The sequence below is a fragment of the Humulus lupulus genome, chromosome 3, assembly GCF_963169125.1.
Source record: "Humulus lupulus chromosome 3, drHumLupu1.1, whole genome shotgun sequence".
Classification (NCBI taxonomy): domain Eukaryota; kingdom Viridiplantae; phylum Streptophyta; class Magnoliopsida; order Rosales; family Cannabaceae; genus Humulus; species Humulus lupulus.
In genome coordinates this window covers 267,258,051-267,281,305 of record NC_084795.1, presented here as the reverse complement: position 1 = coordinate 267,281,305, position 23,255 = coordinate 267,258,051, and the positions used below count along the sequence as shown (strand labels likewise).

At 36.9% G+C, this 23,255-nt stretch overlaps 1 protein-coding gene across 1 annotated transcript; it reads right to left on the bottom strand.

The window, feature by feature from the left end:
• Window positions 1-4,751: 4,751 nt before the first annotated feature.
• LOC133824092 (uncharacterized) lies at window positions 4,752-23,188 on the bottom strand. Its single transcript, XM_062256959.1, has 12 exons — window positions 22,208-23,188; window positions 20,790-20,906; window positions 20,487-20,679; window positions 20,192-20,355; window positions 19,898-20,072; window positions 19,191-19,252; window positions 18,729-18,810; window positions 11,706-11,763; window positions 11,374-11,498; window positions 7,170-7,250; window positions 6,132-6,202; window positions 4,752-5,204 (listed from the first exon to the last, which is right to left on the bottom strand). The coding sequence occupies exons 1-12, from the start codon at window positions 22,771-22,773 to the stop codon at window positions 5,075-5,077; spliced, it is 1,824 nt and encodes a 607-aa protein (XP_062112943.1). The 5' UTR covers window positions 22,774-23,188; the 3' UTR covers window positions 4,752-5,074.
• Window positions 23,189-23,255: the final 67 nt, after the last annotated feature.

The window sequence follows — 23,255 nt, the reverse complement described above, 5'->3', positions numbered from 1 at the left end:
GCACATTTTAAAATCACATGGTAATGACTTTAAGGTAGTAGGGCGTTACAGCGATTCTTTCCTCGAGCCCCTCGGAAACCCTAGTCACAACATTAGTTAAAATCTCATTAGGAACTCAATCCAATTATAGTTTCCAAAGCTAAACCCTAGCTCTCAAGACCTCTAATTTCATTCAACATGGTAATGGAATCGTCCCCCGAGCCCTCAAGCAGATCCCCAAACGAATCCTCAAAAATCCTGACCTAACTCACAAAAATTAAAAAAAATCCTTTTTTGGACACTTGGTGAGGTTGCACCCTACCCTAGTGCGGTTGTCCTATTGCCCAAAATTCCCGAGCTTCTGGGTCACTAGCACGGTCGCGCTAGGTCTCTAAAAACTCAAATCGCAGCCAAAAATTTCAGGTTTTCCCTAAAACAAACCTTGCATTTTTCCAGCACTTAAATCACGACCCAAACAGTTTTTGTTGATGCAACGTGCTGATTAGTCAATTTGCATGTGTTTTTTCAACACTATATTGTTGTGGGGTTGTTGTCTAGTTGAGCTTAGGTTTCTTTTTCAATATTGCATTATTGTGGGGTTGATGTCTAGTTGAGATTGTATTTTTGTAATTATGAAACTTTAAAATTGTATTTTTGAAAACTTGAGTTAGTAAAATTGAAAAAAAAAAAACTTTAGGGATCGTAAAAATGTAAAAAAAAATATAAAATTTTTTGTATTTATGAAAAAACCCCCTTTAAATTTATATATAATTCACCATTTTATTTTAAATTGTAATTTAAAATTTATTTTTTAAATAAATGGGTTTCTCATGGGGATTCCCCATCCCAATAGGGTATCCCCCACCCCACCCCACTCCCGACAAGGAATAAGCAGGGATGAGACAAGGACAGGAGTTAGAATTGCAAATGGGGATGGGGACAAAAGGAGCATTCCTTGCCAATTCCTTGCCCTGTGTGCAATACTAATTACTAGTTTACTGAGGATGGTATGGAGGGTGTGCATTTACATTATGTGGCTGGCTACTGTAGTTTGAGCGTAATAAGGTGAAGATGGGAGAATCTCTTCGTGCCCCAAAGACAGTGCGCGTGACCTTGCTAGGTAGCTGCTTTATGAATTTCAAGTAAGCAACTTCACCTTGCTGGGGCTGATTGGGTATGGGGTGGTGGTTTGAGATGATATAGTGGTAGGTTCGTTCGTTTCCATTCCCACAAAGATTTGTCGACCCCAATAGGGTACTCTCCACCCCCACTCCCGAAAGGGAATAAGCGGTGTGCACTATTCAGGATCAAGGTGGCCTCTCTGTAGAAGATCTACTAGTTGGGGATATCACTTATTTTATGTGTCTTTCATAACTCGGTTCTTGTAACTTTATTCCTCGTAAGGGGAATCAAGTTGTCCATACTCTGGCAAAAACTGGCCTTCAAGATGATTTTCATAAATAATCTTCAGATGATATTAATCATTGTATTGCCCACTGAATTGATGATGATTTAAAGATCTAATAATTGAAGTTCAGTTTCAAAAAGAACTAGTGTACAATTCTCTTATATAAATATAAAGTTTATGTATAATTGAATTATTTGGAGGCAATGCATGTGGCTATGCTGATGGGGTTGGAGGTCATGCCTGTGCTTGCCATCTACCCAATAATTAGATAAGTATTTATCAATTTTTTTATATATAATTAGATGAACATTTTTTATAAAATTGTTTTTTATTATCTTTTAGCTTTGTATTAATTTTACTAATATATTTTATTTTGTAATTTAACTTGTAGAGTCCAAGAACTTTACTTAGCTAGTTAGATTATAGTAGTAATAGTAATAGCTAGTAGTAGTTATAGTATGTTTATTACTGTGGATTTTGGCTCAAGCCGGGACTTAGTTGGACACTCGTAGAAACACTTATAGATTTTATAAGTTTAACATATAGTTTAAGAATATTAATTATAACCTAAGGTTTGATTAATATTACTGATTATGAAGATGATATTTATTATACTATAAGGATTAGATAGACCCAATAAGATAATGACATTTGTCATGTGCATGTTTAATGAGAAATTAAGTATTTTTTAGGAATAGTTTATTAAGAGTAATATTTGAAAATCCCAGAGTCTGCCAGCAACTTTGAAATCATTATAGGACTCAGTCAAAGTTGTTTACTCAATTCAAATTAGGCTGAAAAAAAATGTAATTACGTGTATAATATTTGACCGTATGCCGATATATCGCAGCTCTAGGGGGTGATATATCGCCACACGGGGATACGAAAAACACGTAACTTCGCACGACCATTTCGACGAGCCTCGGGATTATGAGCCCAGGCGATATATCGGCTCTAGGGCTGCATTTTCAAATGATTTTGAAACCGAGCTCATTTTATTCCATAAACCTCTTGATAAGCCAGAATCTTTTTGACCGAGTCTTTAGCCTCTGCTGAACGATTATTCAAATGTTTTTCAATTAAAAAATCATTATTTTTATTCAAGCTAAATGAAGATCTTTTCATTCTTGAACTCTATAAATAGGACCTAGTACCCAGCCATTTCTTTCATTCTTCAAGCTGAGTTCAGAGCCTTCAAGCTGCTAGGTTTACTTTAGAGTGTTAAATATTTGGGTTGGGGTTATAAGCTTTATCATTCTAAGCTTATTAAACACTTGGGAAGTAAGGTTCATAGTGTGTTTATCGTTATCAAGGTGTAGTTCGAGTATAGCAATTTCAAAGATATTCCTATTCTTAGTTCCTTTCTATATTGTTTCATTAGTTCTTATAGTTTTTCTCTACTCATTTCCTAACTCGCTATTTTTATTCATGGTTAGGCATCTAAGTTCTTTGAACTGGAGGTTCTTGTCGGTAAGTACCTTTTCGGTGGTTTAGTTCATTCTTTTTCTTCTTTTTCTTTTAGAATACTCACCTTTCTCAATTATGGTTTTTAGGAGTGTTCCAAAATTTCGTCCTTGTTCTCACATCCCGGTATTTGGTAAGGAAAATAGGATAGTTCATATGTGATATGTGCTATGATTTTAATATGTTATGATTATGCTATAGTATGATTTTATGTGTTATGATATATGTATGTTTGGGGCTTATAGTTGCTATATAGCAAACCCCAACGCTTTTATGTTTTTGGGGCTTATAGTTGCTTAACTAGCAAACCTCATTGTAGTTTGAGGCTTATAGTTGCTTAGTTAGCAAACCCCAATAGTCACCATGTACATGGGTTAGAATTACGACATATGTGTTATAGTATATGATATATGTTCATAGTTTATGTGTATGATTATGTTTCATGCTTGTAGTAGATTTTCTTTGCTGGGCATTAGGCTCATTCCTTTATGTTTTATATGTGCAGGAAAATAGTATGGCGGGGGGAAGATTCTTGGCAGCTTGGGATTGTGTATTGAGGGAGAATGGAATCGGTGGACTGCACGAACGATTCGAGGATGAAGTTGTTTAAGTCTTTTAATTATGATTTCTATGTATTTCCGCACTTAATATTGTAACCATTTTATTTAAGATTTAAGTTATGATATGTTTTATTTTCAAAACAATGGGATCTCATATCCTACTAGGAATTTTATGTGTTTTAACTTTTGTTTTACAGTTTTAATGAAGTTATGATTATTTCATATGTATGTTTTCTTAAAAATTAGTGTCTATGTATAGTAGTTATTAATGGTCCAAAGTCTGTAATAAGTTGGGTCATTACATAACTATACTTAGATATGCCTTTGTTTCAAACTTAATCTCTTAATTCTATTTCTATTTCAATGAATGTATGACTCTGGTTTGAAGTTTTGTTTTCTTAAAATACTGAACATACGAACATTATAATATCTTGAAATTATGTTTGAATCTGCATTATTATAGAAATTATTCTCCCACGAATGAAAATCATCAAGCTAAGCAAATCCATTTTTCTCACAACGAAGATCTCAATGACCAAACACCCTCGTACAAGACTTGTGATCGCAAATGACCAAACTCATTGTCCACATCAACATTATTGCTTTGACACATTAGCTTTCTAAAATTAAGGATAACATTTGCCCCAAGTTAATTTTCATGCGAGCATAAAATTAACTTTTCACGAGACCAATATTTACTTTTTTACAAGTGCGGAACAAGAGACAACCTTTCTCATTCTTTTGGCATGTTTTTTTACTTTACAAATGTCCACTACTAAGACATGAGGCTTTTTATGAGAGACATGAAAGACTATTCTCGTCACCCTATCCTAAAGTTCTTTTTTTAGAGGATGCTACTAAGAGTAAGAGTGCAAAAAATTTCAAAAATAGTCGTAGGGGCTATTTGTAAGAAAGCTTTGAGATTTTCTTTCACCTTGACAAAATAAAATATGGCTGGCTTTTCTTATCAAGTAATTTGCTAAAATACTTGTACTTTTATACTTATTTTTTCAGTTAATGTACTCAATATTTCAAAATATTATATTTTATACCCAAATTTTTTGTATTACATTTTTATACCTAATATTGCAATAAATATATTCAATATCTCAAAAATGTGTATTCTACCACCACCTAGTGTCTAACACTTGGGTAACATGTATTTTAGCTAAAAAAAATAGAATAAAAATACAACATTTTTAAAACATAAGATATTATTTACCTCCAAAAATTTTTTATAGAAATTCAACATTTTAAAAATATTAAATATTTTAACTGTCATTTACTCTTAAATAATAATGGCGAAGCCACTTTACAAATTACAAGGTTCAGAACTCACATTCAAAAAGAAAAGATTCAGAACTCTTTTTTGAAGCTCATTCTCCACTTGAATAATTCATACAAGGAAGAAAAAAATATATATTTTAATTTTAACAGCAAATTGTAGCTCTCAATGTTAGACCACAACTACTGCCTCTATTTACAAGTGTCTAACAGAGAACTCACCTAAAAATGACTACAAATCTCTCAAATACTTATAAGGTACATTGAAATACATCATCAAACTTGCAAAAGAACTGGAATAGGACCATTACCAGGAATTTCTGGCCATATATTACCATTAAGGTTTAGAGAGCATTTAGCACTGAATGAAATGTTGTTTCTATGAGCTGCTGTTCTGAACAGGCTGTGATGAGCATCTTTCCTCGACACCAAACGGACTTTGGATCTTCCTCAAAGAGCGATATTGCAGGCGGACATTTTCACCACTTTCGAGAATCTTAAGCAAGTACCTGAACAAATATGAGATATTAAAGTTTTAGTCGAACAAAATAGGAGAACAAAACAAATTTCAGGTGGTCTTCCCATATCACTAAAAAAAAGGCTCAATAAGCTACCATCAACTCCGATAATAATATGGTCCTTATGGAAAGCACAGTCCTGCCTATTAAGGTCCTTTCAAGCCAAGAGAAACCCATTTCTCACTGAAGTAAATCAGGCAATTCTATAACTCGTGCACAATCACTTGTAACCATCAACACAAACTAACATTTTTGCACTCATGAACATTGAAAGTAACCCTTTCCGATATGGCATATATATCGATAGACTACTTGAATATGTCAATTGTAACTGCTCAAGAAGATGACAAAGAATGCTAGGTATGCAGTGCTCAAATAAATGCCAGAATGTTTAAAGGAGCATGAATTTATGCAAGTGGTTCCCAAGGCTAATATTATTTGAAAAGGTTCCGCACCACTAGCAGTGAGAGTCTTTACATGGTTACAGCTTTGGGAACACATCTCAGTGTACATGGGGTGCTACAGAAAAAGGAGGCTCGACCAAGTTTTATGGGATAAGATTATATTTTGGGCTCCCATTTGATTATCTGATGTAAAAGAGTTCAAGGGTATTTTGTTTTCTGACTTAGTAATGGAATGGCGTTTTATTTTACATTTGTACTGTTAGTGAGGGGTTGCTTTATCACTATCCTTGTTTTCTGACTTAGTAATGGAAAAGGGTTTTCTTATTTAATTATTTTTAAAATAAATAAATAAATAAGAGAGAGAGAGAGAGAGAGGATGTCTAGGCAAGACTTTAGTTCTCACGGTATCTTGGTGATGATGGCACATTACAAAGAAAAAAAAGAAAATTAATGTGGCAACATTTTCATTTTCAATACTGGGCTATAAGCATAAAAAGAGTTAGATTTATCTCACCAGCCATTAAGACATTGAGAAGTAATGACAGCTTCCTTGCCCACAAATTTTTCTGGTGTCCTCCGGTTGCCCTGCAAAATTAAGTATTTCCTTCAAAATTCCAATATTGGAGAAAAGGAAACAATGACCCTCTCAATTTCTCTCGTGTAACACCATTTTAATAAATAATTAATTTAGTTTTTACATTTGTAAATATAATTTAATTACAAAAATAAAAATTAAATTTTATAGAGATATCTGCGGTGAAAGTACCCAAATTATTACGTTTGCAGCACTTAAGTACCCAAGTTATTTTTTTGGCGACAAAAGTACCTTCCGTCAATATTTTGGTTCAGTTTAGTATAGCCGTCAATTCTCACAGTTAAGTTTGATTATGACATGTAGGCGAAAGTACCCAATTCAATGGATATTTGCGGCGAAAGCACCAAATTAAGAGGATATTTGCGGCAAAAATACCCAATTTAAGAAATGTTTGCAGCCAAAGTACTCGAGTTATAAGTAAATTTCACGACATGTAGGCGGACTTACAGCAAAATAAACAGCTGCACTAAACTGCACAAAAACATAGACGGGAGGTACTTTCGCCGCCAAAAAAAATAACTTAAGTACTTAAGTGATACAAACACAATAATTTAAGTACTTTCTCCGCAAATATCCCAACTTCATATATTCATAGCCTATTGAAACCTTTAATAAGAGGTCACTAAAAATATATCCTATGAAAACGTAGCTATAGAAAACTCTTAAATATATATATATATACATATATTTATATTTAAGAGTTTTCAAGGGGTTATCTCTCTTAGATCTCACTAGGGAGTGGAGTAGTTTTTTGATTGTATAGTGGGGTGGTATAGTTGTCTGTTTTTTCTCCTCTTTTGTGTTTTTGTTTTTGTTTGTTACCACAGTTTTCCTCCGCCATAGGTGAGGGCTTTCTATTTTAGTGAGAGGAGGTCAGTCTAAAACAAGGACCTCTGTCTCTTTTTTCAAAAATATATATACATATATATAAATATATTCAAAACAAAACAAACATACCTTAATTACCACTTTTTCATTTACTGAAAATGGATATTGCACACCACGATGCAGCCCATCTTCGCCAACATCACCATTTTCCTGCAAACAACTTGCACATCCATATAAAAAAATGTTGAATCTGAGCAAAAAATAAAAACTAAGTGGCATATGGTTCTAAATTACTAAAATAGCCCATTTTCTTTCATAAGCAAACATATAAAAATTGAAATGAAAATACAAGTGCTGGGGACAACAAAAAATATTATAAGATAGAAGCATAGAAGCCCAATCCCCTAACAAATCCTTACACAACTTAACTCTTTTACATCAGCTAACCAAATTCTTACACAACTGAACACTTTTGCATCAGCTAACCATAATGCAGCCCAATACTAAGATACCACAAATAATCAAATCTCCTTTGTGGGCACATTATAAAAAAATTTCTATTCCTCCTCTCTAACCATAATGTCCAACAGACTGTCACGCAAGTTTGAATTCCATAACGTTAAATTCCACCCAACAATGAAGTGCAGCCATAATGTCCAACAGACTGTCAGGCAAGTTTGAATTCCATAACGTTAAATTCCACCCAAAAATGAAGTGCAACCATAACGTCCAACAGACTGTCAGGCAAGTTTGAATTCCACCCAACAATGAAGTGCAAGCATAATGTCCAACAGACTGTCAGGCAAGTTTGAATTCCATAACGTTAAATTCCACCCAACAATGAAGTGCAATATTGAAAGAATGATCCAGAAACTCAGTATTGCTTACTTTGTGAGTACCTTTCCAAAGATAATAACCAGCCAAAATCTTCAACTTTCAGAGGAGCACATGGCCCTTCAACATGAATAAAGAAATTAAGATTTGTCCATCGCCCCAGATTCTTCTATCCTCCAAACCACTAAGAACCCTCACTTGTGCCAAATCCAACAAAGTCAAAATATCTGTAACCTGAAGCACTTCCCTCTCAATAAGGCCCCACAATATTTTCTGCTATCACACAAAAATTCAACATCCCCTTGCTTATCTAAAAAATTCTTCTATTTCTTCCTGGTCACAAAGACAAACAAACTGCTAAGCAAGCTGAATTCCCCATTTGCAGCCTCAACCTTTACTGCACGTAACTCATACTTGCAACTACATCACACCTTATGTCATAATGGTTCTGGTTCCATTTTTCTCTCCATCTGTCAAGCCTCCTAGCACCATATTAATAACCAAATTCAAAAATCATAACCAAGAGGATTTAATCCCACAGTAATCCCAAATATTTAACTGGCCAACTTCCATAAGAAAAGCCAACACTTTTTGGTAGGCTTTATAGGATATCATCAATGTGGATACCCAATAATACTATTTTTTTCATATTTCTTGCATTCATCAATCATTATATTTGTATTATCTAAACCAAAGAATGTATCATCAGAAAACTGAGAATGAGTGACTTTGATGACATCTTTCCAATGGTTAACCTAAGAAAATGTTTCTTTGTTCAGCATCATCTATTAGTCTCCCCAAACCATCAACAACTATGAATAAAAAGGGCAGAATAAAAAAGTCGTAAATCCTATTCCACCATCTAGGACCAACCCCTTATGCAAAAACAAAAAACAAAAATCTCAAATATACCCAACTCTATAGTTACATGCATTTTCAAATCATTTTTAAAAAAAAAGCCCCCTCTTTTCCCAAAGCTCTATAATCATCCACCAAATCATTTGCTCCATCAACCCCACATCTTAATTTTTCCTCTAGATACAAATGATCGTTGAGCTTCTGTAATAGCCCCAATACCTCCCTTATTCTTAAAGTCAACATCTTAGAACAGACTTCTAAAGAATAATGACTACAGACTACAGTAAAAAAAAACACGAACTTTTGCAATAAGATTGTTAACCTAAAACACTATCAGCAGAACATGATCTAGTATTTCAAATTCTAACAACTTACAAGTTATGTCATTTGGTGGACTGAACAGCTCCATAATCAACTATAAATAGATACTATAGGCCTAAGTAATACACATACTAAATGTTGGGTAGAATTTTTTTTTTGAAAAAGAAACTGAGGTCAAGGAGTGACCTCCTCTCAAATAAATTGAGAACCCTCACTGGCGGAGAAATACCGTGGTGACAATAAAAACAACTCAAACCAACAAAAATAAACAAGCAGTGCCAAAACAACACCCAAGGACTCACTCAACAAAATCTAATGCGCCCATAAACTACTCCACTCCCTACAAAGATCCAAAAAAGAGAAACCGTCAAAGTCTGTCGTTCTATACACCCAAGTGGCCACTCAGAACTTGATTTTATCCTAAAGGCTGTCCACTACAGAAGAGACATCTTCAAAGATTCTACTATTCCTCTCCATCCAAATTGCCCAATAAGTCGCCAAAACAGTACTCTGCCACAAACGACCCATCCTTCGCCCGCCCCCAGATGGCACAGGAACAGTTGAGAACAAAAAGAAGGCACACACCAAGAGACCCCGAACTCTGCCAGTACTTTTAACCACACCTCCCTTGCAAGGAGACAATCTAAGATAAGATGACGAACTGATTCCACTTTATTTTTACAGCAGACGCACCAATTCGGCGAAAGATAGTGAAAAAGGTCTACGCCATTGTAAATTCTCGTGAACGCTCACCTTATCCAAGAATAACAACAAACCAAACAGTTTAACTTTACGGAGCAACACTCCTCCACAAAAACTTAGCCCAATCCAACTCTGGGCCTAAATGAGCATAGCTCAAGGAATGGAAGGCGGACTTACAATTAAAAACTCCATTGGTATTCGGATTCCAATTCCTTCTATCCTCCAAAATCGACGGGAGAGTCACCACCTGAAGCATAAGCATCAACCGAGCGAAATTAGCCACCTCCCTATCAAACAAGTTCCTTCTGAAACGCAAATTCCAACCTAAGGCCCCCCCACTCCCTTCACCGCCCAAGACTGCCAGATCTTTAATCGCACAATTCTTTGCCATGGATACCAAGAATAAATCCGGGAATCGAGACTTCAATGTATCTTCGCCAAGCCAAACATCCTCCCAAAACCGAATCCTATCGCACTTCCCCACCTTAAAACAAACCATTCTTCTGTACTCCTCATACAATGCCGCAATATCCCTCCACAGACCACGAACCGACAATCTTCTCCCTCCTCCCGTATCCCAATGACCCTCATCTAATCCATACCTACTCTTCACCACCTTATACCATAAAGCCTTTCTTTCTAAAGGAAAGCGCCATAACCATTTCATAAGAAAGGCCTTGTTCCTTTTCTCAATATTCCCAATACCCAGCCCACCATAACTTCGAGACTTACAGACTTCTTGCCAAGAAACCAAATGATCGTCCCCCGATCGATCTGCTCCCTCCCACAGAAAATCTCTCATCAATTTCTCTATACTCCTTGCCACCTTCTTCGGAATCCAGAAAAGGGATAGAAAGTAAATCGGAATAGAAGACAGGATTGACTGAACAAGAGTCAATCTTCCACCGCGAGACAGAAAAGCACTCTTCCATCCATCCAGCCGCTTAATGCATTTTGACATCACTGGTTCCCAAAACACTTTGGATCTTGGTGAGCCTCCCAAAGGAAGTCTCAAGTACTGAATAGGCCATTGGCCCACTTCACACCCTATCTCACTAGCCCGAAGATCCACTACCTCCTCGGCCAAATTGATCCCCAACAATTGACACTTCTGCAAATTAATAGATAGCCCAGACACCTCACTAAAGACCTTCAGGATGTCAAGGAGCACCCCATTTGCTTAATTAGTGTAAGAACTAGCATTAAGTGCTTCACCAACTAGCATCATTTCAAGGGAGATACTTTTGTTTTACTAGAGTGAAGAAAGTGACTCAAGTTGTAGAACATTCTATACGGCTCTGATAGTTGCAATCGAATTATTCTAATATATATAGATATCTAAGCATGTGTTTAAAGACTAAACTCACATGAGAATATAAAAGGGTCCGAAAAATTATAATTTCTATCTTTATATACCAGACTCCTAAACCTATTCTATACCTATAAACTATGAACAAATTTACAACTGCTTTCAATTACTCTTTCAACATCATCTATCAACTTCTCAATATCTTCTTCCATTCAGATCCAAACAAAAGTTAGTTATATATTGAAATGAATCTGTGAATATCTAGCACTCAAATAAACCAGCCAATTGAAAAGTACTAGGCATTGATACCCTGTTTGGTCTCCTCAATGGATCCATTTGATCACCCAACTCTTTCCGACGCTTTCTGAGAGCAGCATTATGAAAAAGCCTGCGATTGTCCTCATACTTCACAGCTGCAGCAGCAGCTCTTAGAGCTGGGGAGAAAATAATTTTAAATTATAAGGACATAACACCAAAAGTAACTCTAAATGAAAGAAATAATAACGATACTGATGATGAAAATGTCATAGAGAGAGATAATGGAACAAGAGAAGAGTAGTAGCATTGGGAAATGCAAGAGGAAAAAATCAAAAGAGATGATAGAATGAACTCATAAAATCTTAAATTAAAAAGGAACATACCAATATTTGGGATCATCGACCCAGTCTCAATTTCTTGACTGCAGAGGGTACATCTGGACTGATCAGTTAAGCAACATTTCTAGTCATGATTCAAACATATCTTATTCATCTAGAGGTAATAAAACGTCACATTTGGGAGACAGAAAGCAAGATTAGCAATTTTTTTTCATTTACCTGGATTAGGAAAAAAAATGCACTGATTTTAAAGGTTTAATTCAAAGTGTATAAAAATCCACATATAAAGACACCCAAAGTGAAAGTAAATACAGCAACAAAAAAAATCCAGAAGTGTACAAGCATGCCAAAAAAATCTAATGGTACTACAGTGAATACACTTTTTTTTTAAAAGAAACAACGATCACATGTCCATGAGTGAACTCCTCCCAAATTTATTAAAAGCCCTCACCTACGAGGAAAGCCGCGGTAACAATCATAATGAAAGAAGAATACAAAAAAGATCTTAAAAAGGACTGAAATTAAAACATAATTAGTACAAAAACTTCCCATTCTCTACTAAGATCAAGGAATGAAAGACCCTCAAAATCTTTTACTCTATAAAATCAAGTAGCCATCCAGAATTTCACTAGTACAGTGAATACTAAAGTTGAAAAACTTCCCAAAACATTTCATGCGATACAACCAAGTGGCAACCCAAAGCTTTATGCTCTCCCAAATTTGATCACACGAAGAATACTTATCTTCAAAAACTCTGCTATTCCGCTCTAACCAAATCGCCCAAATACAAGCCATGATAGTGGACCTCCAGATCTGATTCAGATTTTTATCCCACAGTAACCTACAAGACAAAAACTGAGTACAAGAAACTGGCATACACCAACTAAAACTAAACTCCCCCACAACTCTTGACCATAACGCTCGAGCCAAGTCGCACTCTAAAAACCGGTGACTAAAAGATTCAGCCCCCTTTTTACAACAAACACACCAATTGGGGACAGGCACTGATAAGGATGACGTCGTTGCAGATTAACATTAACATTCAACTTCTCAACAAACAACAACCGTCCAAAAACCTTAACTTTGGATGGAGCACGACTCTTCCACAAAATTTTATCACACCTCACGTCATCCCGCTCATTGACTGATCTGAGCCTCTGAAAAGCAGATTTACAAGAAAATAGCTCGCTAGAATCAGGCTCCCAAACCCGTCTGTCATCCGGAATCGACGGCAATTTAACAAACTCTAGGATTCTCAACAACTCCACTAAAGATGGTTGTACTCTATCAAAAAGAGATCTTCTAAACCGCAAATCCAAAACCACCCTTTCACTATCCTCCCTTCCAACACCCATATTAGCTATAGAATCTTTTTTTGCTTCAGAGACTAACGCTAAGGTCGGAAACCGCTCCTTCAAAGCTTTCCCTTCAATCCAAACATTCTCCCAAAACCTCACTAAATCTCCACGACCCACCTTGAAGTGAACAAACCCCAAAAACTCACCGTAAAGGGAAAAAATATCCTTCCAAGGGCCCCTCACAGAATATCCATTCACCACTTTTGTATCCCAATAATTATCAACTCTCCCATAACAACTTAGAACCACCTTATGCCACAAGGACTCACGCTCCAGCAGGAATCTCCATAACCACTTCAAGAGGAGCGCGCTCTGTTTTTGTCTTCTAAATTACCAATCCCAAGACCTCCATGAATAAAGGCTTACAAACCTTACTCCAAGCTACCAGATGATCCTAACCTAAAAGTTCAGCTCCTTCCCACAAAAAATCTCGCATCAGTTTCTCCATATCCTTCAGAATCCCTTTAGGAGTTATGCTTGAAATAGCGATAGATAATACACTGGTAAAGACGAGAGCACTGATTGAATCAAAGTAAGTCGCCCCCCTCTTGAAAGAAAAGCACATTTCCACCCCACCAATCTTTTAGCACACTTAGCCAGTACTCGCTCCCAAAACTTCTTAAACCTCGAATTAGCTCCCAACGACAAGCCTAAATATTTCATAGGCCACTCTTCAACCTCACAACCAATCGTCGTTGCTCGTGAAGCCACCACCTCCTCCGCCACATTAAGCCCCAACAATTGACACTTTTGCAAATTAATCTTCAAACCAGAGACGGCAGAAAACACCTTGAGAATATCTAGTAAAACGTGAAGTGAGTCCTCATCATTAACAAAAAACACAGTGTCATCATCAAATTGAAGAAGGCTCACTCCTACTATATCCTTCCCTGCCAAAAAACCTCTTAATAAAGACGAAGCCTTAGCTATATCCACCAAGCACATCTGCCACTATAGTAAACAAAAAGGGGGATAAAGGATCCCCTTGCCTGAGACCATGAGAGGCTCCAAACTTCCCCCTATGCCTACCATTAACAAACACCAAGAAGGACACAGAAGTAAGACACCCCTCCATCCACTTCCTCCAAACAAAACCGAGTCCCTTCTACTCCAAAACAAAATCCAGAAAATCCCATTCCACGCAATCATAAGCTTCCTCAAAATCAATTTTGAACACCCACCCGCTCTTCCCTATACTCTTCCACTGCTTCATTGGTCACGAGGACAGTATCTAAAATCTGTCTTCCTTCTACAAAAGCCCCTTGAGTTTCAAAAATAGTATCCGCTAACACCCCCTCAATCTATTTGCCAAGACCTTTGAAATGATCTTATACAAACTAGTGACAAGACTGATAGGCCTAAAATCGCTAACCCGACAACTGTTAAGCTTTTTAGGAATGAGGCAAATAAAACTCTCGTTAGATAGATTCGGAATGACCCCATCTACATGAATCCACTGAAACACCACCAAATCACCCTTGATAGCATCCCAATTCGACTGAAACACTACCAAAGAAAACCCATCTGGTCCGGTCCTGGAGCTTTATTGCCTAAACAATCATAAACTACATGCTTAATCTCCTCGAAAGGCCTCTCAATGTTAGATCCTAAATAAACAGGTATTCTCCTCCAATCAATCCCTCGAACACCAATCCACGATCTCACCTCCGAGGAATACAAAGAAGAATAGAAACCAATGATCTCATCAACAATCTCCCCTTCATCTAACAACATGGTCCCATCTGCTTTCTCAATGCAAGAGATAAATTTCTTAGCCTTTCGTGCGCTCAGGACACTACGAAACAATCAAGAATTAGAATCTCCATCTCTGGCCCACTGACATTTTAACTTCAACCACACTCATCTCTCTTCTTCTAAAACCAAATTATGACACTCCCACTCCCTCTAAACTTTTCTCCTTTCGTCAAAGAAGGTCAGCATCCCAATTATCAATTTCCTCCAACCTATCTAGTTCCGACACGCAACGCTCAAGGGTTGTCTTGACCAAATTCCTAGAGTCGTAAACTTCTTTGCTCTGACCTTGAACCTTCCTCCAAATATAACTCAATTTTGACATAAATCTGTGGCTGGACCCACCTGTCACTGAGGCACTCTGCCACCATTGACTAAACTCACAACAAAACTCCTTATGCTCTAGCCAAAGATTGTCAAATCTAAATGGACTTGGACCCTGAGAGGGAGGATTAGAATCCAAAACTATCGGACTGTGATCTGAAATCAGCCGCACACAAACTTCTTGTCTAATAAAAGGGTAGAGCGCACTCCAATTATTAGCAAAAAGAAATTTGTCCAAACGACAACAAATAGGATGATGTCTAAAGTCAGACCACGTGAATCTTCCATTGTTAAGTCTGGGATCAGCCAATTGAAGTTCCTTAATCAACTCATCAAAAATCTTCATCTCCTCGTATTAGAGAGATTATTAAACTTCTCGTCCACACTACGCACTACATTGAAATCTCCTCCCACACACTAAGTATCCCAGCAAAGAGAGCTTAAACCTGCTAACTCATCCCAAAATTTGTCACGACTACTGTACCGTACTGGGCCATAGACACCTGAAAACCACCAAGGGTGTTTATCTTCTGATTGAATGAGAATGGAAACTGAAAATCCCCTACTAGAGTATCAAGGACCTTGATGCTTCTAGTATCCCATACCACTAAAATTCCACCCGACCTCCCAATATACAATAAGAGAACCCACACTTTAAACCTTGACCGCCAAATACTTCCGACGAAACGTCTATCCACTTGACTTCTTTTCACCTCTTGAAGGACAATAAGATCTAGATTTATCTTACACTCTTTTATTGCTTTCTTTTTCTCTGCTGCACCACTACCTCGAACACTCCAAGAAAGGATCTTCATCTAATGGAGACATCACCCCACTCTTTCTCTGAGCCTCAATCATAATTAACATTAAAGGCCAACTTCTTCAATTCTCTGTTCTTCCTATTTGAGGAAAATAAATGTTTCGAAGCACCACTTACGGCATCCTTATGCGGGACTATCACTACTAAAGACTCACAAAATGATTCCCTACCTTCCACTTGCTCGCTGCCCTCCTTAATCCGATCTTTCTCACAAGCTTTTTTAGAATCTTCATACATACACACTTGCTCTTCCTCACCCTCCCTGCCAAAGTTAGAGACCAAACTATGATTGACCAAGTTATTTTCCACAACCAATTCTTCGTTATCCTCCCATAACTTCCTTGTGTGGACCATAATTTCTTCCTTATCCTCACAATCTACTTCATTTATTTCATCCCCATCAACATTAGAAATACTGCCATCTAAACTTTCCTCGTCTAAGAAATACCCTCCAAGCTCTTGCTTTTCATCTTGCTCTATAGAAGCATTTTTTTCCCATTCATCCGGTACAAAAAGTGACTCCTTTTCTCTCATCTCGTGGTCCATTTTCAGTGATGATTTAGCAGTAGTTTTTTTTTTCTTTCGTAAACTAGGAAACTTCGACCAAGGTGGGTAGAAGTGTGCACCTTTTCAACCATATCCTTAATGAGTACAGAAGAGGAACTCTTCTTAACACAAATGGGGAAATCGGCCCAATAAAAAATTGTTGCCTTGGAAAAAGAATCTTGGGCTTTGGGAACAATACTCAACAACTTAAGTGACAAAAAGTAATTGGTATTTTCGATTGGGTTCACAAGTTTCACCAAAGTGGGCTTTAAGAAAGCCCACGGATCATACTGAAAAATTGCTTCTAGCCCACCCCCCAAAGCCCACGTGCTTGTCCCAACAAATCCCACCTCTTGTTTTAATAAAGGTTGCCCACGTCTCCCTAACATCTGACACATTACTATGCAAAGAGTCGAATTTAATAAAAACCTTAGTTCTCTTTGACATATCGTTTTGTAATCTTTTGAAAACCCTGAGCAAGTCGATCGAATTCAATGTTTTCCTATTTGAGAGAGATTTATCTGTAACCTCCAATTGAATTTCCCTATAAATCAGGGATTGGCACGATTCCTGAAAATCCGTAAAAGTTTTATGCGACGGCTCCAAATCAAGCTTTCCTGCATCTATGCCGACCATGGCCACTGGAAAAGCTTCAGATTTCGTCGTTCGATCTAAAAGCTCAGGCGATCCGATCACTTCACCTCTCCATCTCCTCCATCGGGCTTCTGCTGCCCACCCTCATCTTCTACTAATTTGGAACAAGAGTGCATTTTTCCTCACCCAAACGCTTCTAACTCCACTGAGAGGAAGATTGTTCTATTCTCTCAAACTGAATAATCTTAAGGTGATAAAGATTCCATCGTAAGGCAAAGTGATTGAAGCTGGAATGAAGCCTTTCGAATTTCCAACCATTCTCAATCAAGCGGAGGACACATCTTTCATCTCTAACGTTCGTTTGTCCACTTCCATCAACCCTCCACACAAGGCCCCTATAACCTTAAAAAGGTGGATATTCCAAATATTCAAAGGAATCCCATCAACCCCAACCCAATTATGATAACAACTAATTTTCTTCTCCTCCGTCTGTCGACTCCAACTCCAAGGGACCACAGATATCTTAGTGTCATCTGAAATGCACACCATTCCTTTATAGATCAAGTCTTTTTAAAAAGCTTCGATAGGGCACCAAAGGATGGCTCTATCATCAAACATTAGAGATATCTCGACCTTTACTCCTAATTCCCTTTGTATGCATGCAAAAATAGTTTTCCAAGAAGATTGATTGTCACTCTGTGGCAACACTACCACATAGCCCTTCTTGCAAGAAAGCCTGTGACTCGTCGTAGGACTTTTAACGTCCTCACCCTTCCCTGTTACCACGGAGACCAAAGACTTCTTGGTATCTAGCAAGATACTCCTCTGTGATTCTCTTTCATGTCTGCCAACAATCCCGGCAATTATTCAATTCCTTCCAACTTGACTCCCATCCCTCGTCAGGTATTATGACACTTCTTACAACGTTGTTTTTCAGTGTGGAGACTTTGAGGAAGACTCCTCTGTTATTCCTAAAACATTCGATGAAGATAATCAAATTGTTATTTTTGAAAGAATGCTCTAAGCCCTTTTTTTTCTCATCCTTCAAAGACATCAAATTCTGAATCTCTTCAATCAACACCTTGTGCCAACAAGGTGCAATGTAATATCATATCTTGACAATCTAGTTCTTTCACACAAACGAACAGCCCCTTCATCTTTAGATAGTCACCATGAACACTTTGAGTTTAGTTTTGAAACTCCAATACCAATAGAAATCGATACTGTGATTAGCAGAAACAAACTCACCAATTCTTTCCAATTCGAGCGGGGAAAAGGAATTTTTCCTTCCCATAACCAATGGGGTTATGAGAGCTTCTCTTCCTAACCCTCCCACGACCATAAGGGCCATGGGAATTCATTAGGTGAAAACCCAGCACTCACTTAGAAGGACATTATATATCTAAAACAACAACTTGTTATGCTTGTGACAAACAATCAACCCCAATCCTTTAAAATCATTATACTCTATAAGGAACCTAAACCACTTTCCATTAGTCACGCACAAAGATAGTCAATGCACATAATGCAATCCCACTAAATTAAGAAAAATGAAAAAATTCTATGAAAAGGGAAGAAACTGCATTCACATATCAACGATACTCTAAAGCAATCATGAAAACGTAATTAATTAAAAAGTCTTCAAATCAAGATAATAGGATTAAACCTACTTACCATTTCAATAACTCTCCTCAACATTAGACCACCAAATGAATGTCCACATGAAACAAATGTAGCATCTTCGAGAAATGAACCACTGATCCCCGAAAAGTAAATAAATTAATATTAGTAATAATAACAAATACATAAAAATCCCTCGGACATGAAATCCAAATAAACACTTTCATCTTGAATGTTCATTCATGAGAACAAGGTAGATGATAGATCAAAGGAATAATCAAGTTTATAAGAAAGGCCAAACAGAAACTTTTGCTAAAAACCTCAATTTTCTGGTCTAATATTGCAATAGTAGGGGGATACATAATCAAGCATTTGACAAATGACTTAAAATAACAAAATCATTATTTGCACACATAGTTATCAAAAGCAGAGTGCATATGCTTCTAAAATAAATCCTTGAATATTTAGAACAGAAAATCACTAATTGAACAAACAAATAACAAAAAAACCACTCACGATAACGGATCTGAGAGAACACTTCTTAATGATGGTTCCGTATTCAAATTATTCCGAGCTATCTGTGAATTCAAAAACATGATAAGGAATTCATACAGGATATAAAATAGCAATGCAATAACAGAATATAATTTCTCAAAGAAACTACATAAAAATTATATTGGAAAAATTATTTTCTTATATAAGTTTTCTAACTTCTATTTTTTTTCATAAAACTTGAACATGCAAGAAGTCGATAGTAGACAGAGAATAAATAAAACACCCCAAGACAAGGGACGAGTTGACCCAAACCCCAATTGATCAAAGTTCTCAAACATGACATATCAGTTTTTCCACATAACATTGTATGAACTGTGGCTTACATTTATTGGTTGATGGACAATAGTATCAGGAGTACTTTTTATTTAGAGAAACGATATTACCATACTGCTAATCCTATTACTCTGTAGAATATTCTCAAAAAAAAAATCATATGTTTTAAAAAAAAGAAGATAAAGCAACAAGATCACTGAAAATTACTGCTTCTGCTCTAAGTTGTATCAGAAGCAGCAAAACTTTCCACAATTATACAGAAAGAAAACATCAGAAAACTAAAATTATCTTTTCTATCCACCACACATCTTTATCGGTAATTTTCTAGTACATGTAGATACATACACATGTATAGCACGTGCATATATATACTTATGAATCAATGAATAACTTACATAATTATTGTCTGATCGACTACACAAAATGTCTTCCTCGGCTGAAAGATCATCCATAAACTGGCTAACAGATATTGGCACATAACTCTGTGGAATGATATGACCAGCCGCTGCAATTGGAGAACAATCTAATACAGCATTGCCTTGTGGCATAAGTCTAAATGCTAGTGATGCCCTACAATCACAAAACTTGATAGGGTAATTCAAAATGAACTTCTTCGAAATAAACTCCAATAGTTAGAACAAGCTGCAACAAATCCATCACAATATTGAAATCAAACAAAGCAATTATACCTTCCACCACCATTATTGGCCAAGTATTCAGAAGAAGCTCTATAAGATGCAGCCGGACGAAGACCAGCAGTAGTATGGCTAAGTGCCTTCCCTGTAAGAAGTAAAAGATCCCCAGGACTTAATCCGCTGTCTGCTAAATACCAGCGACCATTGGGATCACAGACCTAAAAAATGATTTAATTTGACAAAAAAAAAAAGAGTTAGACATTACAAGTCACCTGGTTCTTTCCATTTACGACTGATAAAAACATATATATATATATGCTACAACTGGTCATAAGTACGAGTAAAGCACCTGCAGACCAGGACTATCCGATGAAAATAATGTCAACAATCCCTTTTCAATCTCTCCATTTATTCCAGGCTTCCCTCCTCCTGTGGTACCTTTTACATTCGGCATGGAAGAATTTGAGTAGGAAGCAACAAGCACTGATGACGACACCTCATTAGCAGGCAACGGCATGTCATCAAGTAAGTGATTAAAAACACTGCAAATATAAACTTCCTGTAAGTAGATATATAGACTTGAGTATTCTAGAATAGAAAAAATAAATACAAAAAAATGCAATATTTTGTAAAGATCTATCACCATACTTACTCGCTTCGCAATCGAAGATGCCTTGCTATTGCACAAAGAGCAGCACGTGAAGCCCTCCCCATGCATCTAAAAATATCAGCCATGCAAGGAGGAGACGAGTCCCAATCTTCCAGAGCCCTGCAAAATCAAAAGCTCGTGATTACTTAGCAAGCTTCAACACTCCCCAAGACAACAGATTTTGAGATCATGCCTTTAAATCATATAAAGGCCACCAAGTTGAGTATCATCATAAATAATGCTCCTTCAGGAGTAACTTCAAACATACATATTATGTTGTAACTACTGTTTATTATGAGGATACCTTATCCCCTTTTTCTGTAACTCCATTATTTTATATCAAAATAAAAATTTTGTTTCACATCCAAGGAAAATAATAAATAAAAAGAAAAAACCAGCCAGTGTGGGCTACAGTAGCAGAGCTCATAGCTAGTTATCTCTTCTTCTTTTTCTTAACAATATAAGTATCACTACGAGTGTCTATTAATCCGTACATTATGTATATTTGAGGGGTATCATCCATCTGAGTCTTACAATCAAGACACCAAAACTGAGAACATTTAGCTGCTGCTGCTGCTTCTTAATTATTATGGAAGAACTATATAGCCAGTACTTCTTCCTCTTGATTATTATTGGTAACTGAATGAAAGCATACTTTGCTGAAAAAAAATAAAGAATCATGGAAGAACTAAATCAATTAACTTCTTCTTCTTGGTTAACACAGATATAAGTACATTTGATAACAATAATAACAAAGAAGAAGAAGTTAATTGATATAGTTTTATGTGCGTTTTACTTTTCCAGCAAAGTTCTAATGCTCTCTGTTACCAATAATAATCAAGAAGAAGAAGCACAAACTATATAGTTCTTCCATAATTTTATTTTAGCACTGACAAATGTATTTAGTAAAAAATAATAATAACAATTAAGAAGCAGCAGCAGCAGCAGCTAAATGTTATACTTAATCCATACATGGTTTTTTTTACCACCAAAGTTCTAATTCATGTGGTAACATATCATAATCAAGGGTTCATAGAAGCTACATATTTGCATACAAGTGAGTATTGGTAGATATGTTGGATTACCCAAGAACCAAGACAATGAGTAAAATACCTTCATCACCTCTGCTAGTATTGTAACCAAAAAACAACAAAAAAACACAATAGATTTCACAACTTCAAAGCCATTTGCTGCCAATTTGTTTTCTTATATTCAGCATTTAATTATTCATTACAAATGTCTTCATAAATCACTCAACTTCAATTTTACCCATTCTACATTGCACAATTTCCAAACCCAAATTTGCATCCACAATTTTTAATAATCACAATTACTTAGCAATTCAAGCACTAAAAAGTACAAACCATACACACATTCAAATTAAAAAAAAAAATATCACCAGTGGAAGGGATTTGACATACCTTCCAGACCTGTACATGTAAAGACTACGGCCTCCCTTCCCGCCACTCTGCTGAGCCCTACTCCTAAAATACAATCTAGCAGCTTCCAAGCCGCAGCGCATAACAGCAGCATCGTCGCTTCCCAATTCAATGACCGCCGCATTGTGCCTCATCAAGGAGCCAGAGAGGGCCTCCACAGCCCTCAGATAGGGCGCAGCAGGGGCACCATCGTAAAGAGCAATCTCCGAAAGCCGAACCCTGGCCAAGGAAGGGGAGGAGGAGGCAACAGCCATGGTCTCACAGGAGGGGTGAGGCAGGAGCGGGCCAATTGCATGGTCAGAAGGGTGGCGGAGGGCGGTAGCGGTGGGGGTGGAGAGAGGAGCGAGAGAGAGAGGGGTGGGAGTGGTGGGAGTAGGAGTAGGAGTGGGGGACCTAAGGGAGGCGGAATTGTTGCTGCTGTTGGTGGCGTTGTTGTTGTTGATGGTGGTAGTGGCGGCGACAGTGGTGGAGGTGGCGGCGGCGGTGGAAGAGGGATTGATAGAGTGCGAGGAGGGCTGGTGGTGGTGGTGGCGATGCATGGTGAGCATGATAACAATCAATCATGATGAAATGTGAGAAAATGTTTGGTTTGTTGGGTTTTGCCTTGACAAAATTCAAATTCAACCATTCCAGACTTTTTGTGTTAACATTTTAGGGTTTCATTTTCATAAAAAAACAATATATTGGGAGATTGTGTGTGCATGATAATATAAGTTATATATATATGTGATATGAGTTCGAGAAGCTTTGCTTTGGATTATTGAATTATGGGTTAGAACTCAGAAGAAGAAGAAGAAGAAGAAGAAGAAGAGTGGGTCACTGAAATTTTGTCTGTTTTTTTTTCTTTTTCTTTTAATAAATAAAGATTTGTTTGTTTCGAAGTATTTTTTTTTTTCAAATTATAATAATTTTTGCGAGGTTTTCTGTTTAGGGTTTTTGGCTTTTCTGAGAGCGGAGGAAGAAAGCTATAGAGTTTTCTTTTTTTGCTTACTTTTTTAGTCAAAGGCACGAGGAGTTTACTTCCATTTTT